Here is a 6,720-nt window from a genome sequence, read left to right as displayed (position 1 = left end):
CGCCTTTAATCCCAGCACTTGGGAGGCAGAGGCAGGCAGATTTCTGAGTTCAAGGCCAGCCTGGTCTACAGAGTGAGTTCCAGGACAGCCAGGGCCACACAGAGAAAACCTGTCTTAAAAAACCAAAAAAAAAAAACAAAAAAAAAAACCCAAAGATGTACAGCCCCAGTCCTGGCTGGGCAGGAACCCCAGGACTTCTGAATGCAAGGCGAGCACTCTACCCAGGAAGGCCCAACCCCCGCTCCAGAACTTTGCAATTACTCCACATATGTCAATAAGTATATCTAGACTCCAGTGCTCTAAAATATTGCCAAGTCTATAACAGCAGCAGCCCATGTCATCTATATCCACTGAATGTTCACATTTCTAGCTACCTTTAGGTGTGTGTGTGAGCACAGGCCCCAGGTAACATGGGCTGTCTTTCTCCCCCCAGGCCAAATCTCTCTGAACCTAGCTAGAGCTTGCTGATTCAGTCAGCCTGGCTGGCCAGAAATCCCCAGGGTTCCTCCTGCCTCTAATCCAGGCGCTGGAATTATAGGTGCATACTGTTGGGCTCTGCAGTTTTGTAAAATGTGGGTGTGGGAGACCAGACTCAGGTCCCCATGCTTCCGTGGCCAGCCCTCGGCCCTCTCCCTGCCGAGCCAGCACCCCAGGTTTTCCCTGTGCTTGGTGGGGTCCATGTCCATGAGAGCACTTGAGGCTCTGACAGAGCCCTGGTTGTCTTCATGAAATCAGCAGTTCATTTTCTGACTCTGTCAAACCTCTCCAAGGCTGAATCTGGGCCCCTAGGATGCTGACAGCTCTCTTTCCTTCCTCTTGCTTGGTTGCAGTGTCTGGCTCTGGGTCCTAGCTCTGGATACTCATTTAGGGAGGGGAGGTGGTATCACTAGGGTCAGGACGTCGCCACCTGCTGGTGGTGGTGTGTTGTGTGCTCAGGGCAGGCAAGCTTTTTGTTTGTGTGTTTAACTGGCTTTCTTTCACTCAGTGAATCAGCCGGCTCATCTCTCCTAATAATACCCAAGCATACCTGATGTGTTTGATGTGTTTGTTGTTGCAGTTGTCAGTCTGCACTCTTTTTTTTTTTTTTGGTTTTTCGAGACAGGGTTTCTCTGTATAGCCCTGGCTGTCCTGGAACTCACTCTGTAGACCAGGCTGGCCTTGAACTCAGAAATCCACCTGCCTCTGCCTCCCGAGTGCTGGGATTAAAGGCGTGCGCCACCACCGCCAAGCTCAGTCTACACTCTTGTTCTGAGGGGTTCTGGAAGGGGTTCTGTTGTTGTGCCACAGCAGTTTTGGATAGCTGCTCTGTTCTCAGCTGTGTTGCTGGGCTCCACACTCAGCTGCCGCGTTTCCATGGTCACACAATAGCTCCTGCTTCTTCAGAAACTCCACAGCTTGGGGGTGTCCTTCCAGGCCTCCTCATGCTTTAGTAGTAAGTTTCTCTCACACAGTGCTCTTGAAGGAACTCCAAACTGTGAGCACAGCTACAAAACTTAACCATAGTTCCTCCTGTCCCCTTCCCTTCTCTCCTCCCTCCCTCTCTCCCTCCCCTCCTCTCCCTTCCGAAACAGTCGTTTAACCAGACTGACCTTGAATTTACTCCGTAGCCGAGAGTAACTTTGAACTTCTGGTCCTCTGAGTGTTGGGATTTCAGGCATTCTCTCCCCACGTCCACAGTTGGTTCTACTTTTGATTTTTTCTTTTTTCTTTTGTTTTTTTTTTTGTTTCATTAACTCTGTTTCGTTTTTCTAATACTGGTGATTGAACTCAGGGCTGGGCCTTGAACATACTAGGCACGTAGTGGTAGACCACTAAGCCACGCTCCCAGGCTATTTTTTAAAATTAATTAATTCTATTTAGTATATGTCCCCCAAGTATGCACATGTGCGTGAGCGTGCACATTCTCAAATATTCATATGTCCATTGGGGTGTGTGTTCGTTATAGGGCGACTTTGAAAACTGACTGTCTCTGCTATCCTGCTCTATGGGTTAACTCAAGTTGTCAGACCTTGTGTTCGAGAGCCTTCACCTCCTGAGCCATTTCACAAGCACATCTTTTTATTTCTGTACAGGGTCTTAGTAAGTTGCTCAGGCTGGCCTTGAACTGACTGTGTAATCCAGTCTGGCCTTGAATGTGTGGTCTTCTGGCCTCTGACTCTGCTGTAGCTGTGCTTACAGGCCTGAGCTCAGCTTTTTTTTTTTACACAGGGCTTCTCTGTATACTAGTCTGACTGTCCTGGAGTTTGCTTAATAGACCAGGCTGGCCTCATGCTCACAGAAATTCACCTGCCTCTGCCTCCTGGCTGTCCTGGAACTCACTCTGTAGACCAGGCTGGCTTCAAACTCAGAAATCCGCCTGCCTCTGCCTGGGATTAAAGGCGTGCGCTGCCACTGCCTGGTTTTTAACCCTTTCGTAAAGGACCGTGGTTCTTAGCAGCACTTGGAATGCTGGGCCTAGAGTGTCTGTCATTTGGAGAGCTGCTGCCCTCACAACCTCAGTGTAACCTAGCTTCTCTCTACAGAGTCACTTGATTTCTGTGCAGCTTGAATTTCTTATGAATTTTTCCCTTTGAAGTTCAAAACCTTCTGATACATGCTAGGCAAGTATTCTTACACAGACTAAAAGTTTTGGAGAGCATCTTTGATATATTTAGATGCATGCACACACACACACACACACACACACACACACACACACACACACAGAGACACCACCTGTATAAGAATTCCTCAGAGGACAAAAGATGGTATCTGATCCCCTGGGGCTGGAGTTAGAAGTGACTGCGATGGACCTGATGTGGGTGCTGGGACCTGAATTTGGGTCTCAGGATGCCAATCCTTACAATTAGTGAGGCCCTGATTGACCTTTGTTTTGTATTTTGAGACACGGTTTTTCTGTGTAGCCCTGACTGTCCTGGAACTCACTATGTAGACCAGGCTGGCCTCGAACTCTCAGGGAACCACCTGTCTCTGTCTCTTGAATGCTGGTCTTTTTTAATTCTAGGGAGTTTTTCTTGAGTTTTATTTTTAATATCTGCTCTGTGTCTTTGCTTTAACTTTCTTCTCTAGGGCTTCTGTTGGATCTTGTTTGCTTCACTTCAAGATTTATCTTAAAATTTAAAAAAAATTGTTTATATTGTGTCTGTGCATGGGTTTATGTGTGTGCAGGCACATGTGTGCTATGGTATGTGTGGCGGTCAGAACAGCTTGAGGGAGTAAAACCAATCTTGGTACTGTGGGATCAAATCCAGGTCATCAGGTCGCCATGCGTGGTGACAAGCATTTCTATACATCTTGGTGTCGAATTTGTCTTTTTTCTCTTGATTCTTTTAGTTCTCTATTCTTTTTACGAGCTTTGGAATGTTACTTGAAATAACCACTGTTACATGTGCAGTTGCGATAGGACTTGTGCAGCCGTTACTGTAGTATAGTTTTTACACTTCCACATTCCTGAAAACGCCCCGCTGTTCCGCCAGGCTTTCCAGCACTCTGCAGTTCTTCACTTGCAGTCAGTTCAGAGCGGACAGTCTCCTTGCATTTTTTGACTTGCATCACCTGTAAAATGTAAGGATAAGAACACTGAGCATCTTTTATGTGCTCACCAGGCATTTATACACACAAATGCACAGCTGCGCACACTTTGTTTCCTTCTTTTTCTTTTTTCTTTTTTAGAGACAGGGTTTCTGTGTAGCTCTGGTTCTTCTGGAACTCACTCTGTAGCCCGGACTGGCCTAGGACTCAGAGCTCCGCCTGCCTCTGCCTCTCGAGTACTGGGATTCTTGTGCCAATATGGCCCGTCTGTGTGCATGCGTATGAGAGAGAGGTGGGAGACAGACATGTCTTTAATCCTAGCATGTTGGAAGCAGAGGCAGGCAGAGCTCTGTGAGTTCAAGGCCATCTACAGGGTGAGTTCCAGAACAGCCAAAGAGGTCACACAGAGAAACCCTATCTTGAAAAACCAAAAAAACCCAAACCAAACCAAAAAAGCAAACAAACAAACAAACAAAAAACCAAACAAACCCAAATGCAAAAAAAAAAAAAAAACAACTTCTGGGCTCAAGCAGTCTTCCCACCTCAGCTTCCCAGCAGCTGAGACTAGGTGTGCATTAGTACACCTAACGTTTGTTTATTTATACATACGTGTTTGTGTGTGCATGTGCACATGTAGAGGCCAGAGGATGACTTTGGTCACACACACACACACTATCTCTCTTGCATGTGGAGGCCAGGGGAGAACTTTGTGTCCAGTGTCCTGCTCCATTGCTCTTCATCTTATCTTTCCCTGAAACTGGAGTTAAGCTGACAGCCAACAAGCCCCAGAGATCTGTGTCTGCTCACCCACAGTGCTGGAGTCGTGGGTGTGTGCTGTCATGCCCAGATGTTTACATGGACGCCCCAGATTTAAAGTTAGGTCCTCATGCTGGCATAACAACCTCTTGCCTGGGGAGCCATTTCCCTGGCTCCACCACTGCCTGGCCCAGAACAGGATCTTGCTGAACCTGGAGCTCATCAGTCTGGCTAGGCGGGCCAGTCAGTGAGCCCCGGTGGTCCTGGGCCTGCTTTCCCAGTGCTGGGCACTGCTGGGCCTTGCTTTGTATGTGGGTGCTGGGAGCTGGGGATGCAACTCAGGTTCTCATGCTTGCTTGGAAGCACTTTGCCAACTGAGTCATCTTTCTACCTGTTTGTAGACAAGTTCTCACTATTTGTGTGTCTTGCTTTTTTCTTTTAAATTAGCACTTACTGTATACTCTAGATTCAGCTCATTCATACATGATTTGCAAATACTTTCATCTATCCTTTGCTGTGTCTTTTGATTTTATTAATGTTGTCTTTTGAAGCAAATCGTTTTTGGTTTTGTACTCCCCTCCCCCTTCTTTGAGTTGGGTCTTTTCTGTAGGATAGGCTGGCCTTAAACTCACTGTGTAGCCCAGGCTGGCTTTGGCTTTAGGCAGTCCTTTTACAGTAGCCTCTGGAGTGCTATCAGTCCGCACATCTGGCTTGTCAAAGTTTTACATTTTGATGAGATTCAACTTACCCTTGATAATGTCATTGTGTCTGCTTTCTAAAAAGCTGTGTCCATTGTAGCATGCACGTGTAGATAGCAAGGGTCTGTCTGCCTCTGTCATTTTCCACTAAGGCACTGCCACTGCTTAGAGGAGCTCATCTCAGTAGAACATGCTAGAACAGTCCCTAAAACTTGCAAATGCTGATTTTCCCACCAGGGCAGCTCAGTTGCCACCCTAGAACCGGGGTGTCATTTCTAAGGTTAAGAACTCTGCGTTACCGGCAGATCCCCCCAGGTTGCCTCTCCGCCATGTGGCTAAAGCATTTGCCGCGGCTGCTTCTGCTTCCTTGGTCAGAGGTCTCAATAGCTCTTGAGCTCTGAACTGTGTGAGCATGCTGCTGCTTTGTAGATGGACACTAACAGTCAGTGTTCTTTGTGTCCCTGCCAACCATGAGGTCTGTGGGTAACACATTCTCCTGTGGCCTTTGCAGGTGAAGGACTTAACTCAGTACCTGGACCCGAGTGGGCTTGGCGTAATCAGCTTTGAAGATTTCCACCAAGGGATTGTAGCCATCAGAAATGGAGGTAGGTCCGTGGGCTCCTCCCCGTGCCCCACCACCTCTCCTTTCTCCTCAGTGTTCTGTAACTGTCCATTCTTCTCCACCCACTATATAGGCCTGGCTGGTTTGAGCTCACAGAGATCCACCTGCCTCTGCTTCTCAAGTGCTGGGAGTAAATGCGTGCACCATAGTACCCGGCTCAGCCCATTACTTCTTGGATTCCCAAAGCATCTGATGTTCACTGTTCCCCTCTCCTGTTGTGGAGACCCTGCCCTCCATGACTGAAAGGCTCTCAACTGCTCGTTTGCAGTGTGGAAAGCTTCTTCCCTTCCCCGACATTTCATGAGGAAAAATTAAAACTGAAAAAAGCATACAGTTATTATCTATCCCCCACCTATTCTGTATGCGAACAGCGTGCTGTGTGTGCCCCATCCACTGTCTACAGTTCATCTTTCGGTGGAATGCAGTTGACTCATTACATTCACGCAGTTCCCACTAATGCGCTGGCGTGTAGCCTGACCCTCACTTAGAGTTCAGCGTTTGTTCAGAGCCTTTTTCTTTTTAAAGCAAAATGTAGCTATTGTGAAATGTGTAAATCTTGTGTGTGGCAGTTTGAGTTGTGACAGACACCTGAGCTTCATTCTCAAATCTCCCATGAGACCGTCACAGCCAGTCCCTCCCACCTTTGTATCTACCCTGGGCTGTTTTCTGTTGCTGTACCTTTATTCCTCAGTTTTCCTGTGACCGTGTCCTTATCCATCTGACTTCTTTCCCTCAGCATGCCTCCTGGCCCCACCACGTGATTTGCATTGGCTGTGACTTTTTTCAGACAGTGGAATGGTGACCTATTGTGATGCTCATCTCACTCTGAGGATGTTTGAGTAGAGCTCTGAAGGTCTGTGTTCAAGCTTGTGTGGATACATGTGTGTGTAGGCTCTGGTGGTTGACCCTATGTTGGGTATAAATTTAGTGTCTTCACAGTGGACATGCCGTTGGACAGTCACCAGGTAGCCCCTGTATTGTCCTTTTCAATCAGATTTGCTACCGTGGAGCTAAGGTCGGCAGGCCTTCTCCTCCCCACACACATCAGGCTTGGCCGGGAGTCACCATGTGAGACGGGCTTGTCTTTCTTTTCTCCCCCCCCGCCCCCCCCCC

At 47.8% G+C, this 6,720-nt stretch overlaps 1 protein-coding gene across 2 annotated transcripts in view; it reads left to right on the top strand.

Moving 5' to 3' along the window:
* Rab11fip3 (RAB11 family interacting protein 3) overlaps window positions 1–6,720 on the top strand; it is an 84,109-nt gene that overhangs the window by 28,985 nt on the left and 48,404 nt on the right. For both annotated transcript variants that reach the window (XM_021221448.2, XM_021221447.2), the window contains exon 2: window positions 5,497–5,590. In XM_021221448.2, the coding sequence (XP_021077107.1) occupies window positions 5,497–5,590 (94 nt within the window). The remainder of the gene's footprint in view (window positions 1–5,496; window positions 5,591–6,720) is intronic.

The sequence above is a fragment of the Mus pahari genome, chromosome 21 (genome assembly GCF_900095145.1).
Source record: "Mus pahari chromosome 21, PAHARI_EIJ_v1.1, whole genome shotgun sequence".
NCBI classification, from domain to species: Eukaryota; Metazoa; Chordata; class Mammalia; order Rodentia; family Muridae; genus Mus; species Mus pahari.
This window is presented reverse-complemented; position numbering and strand designations above follow the sequence as displayed.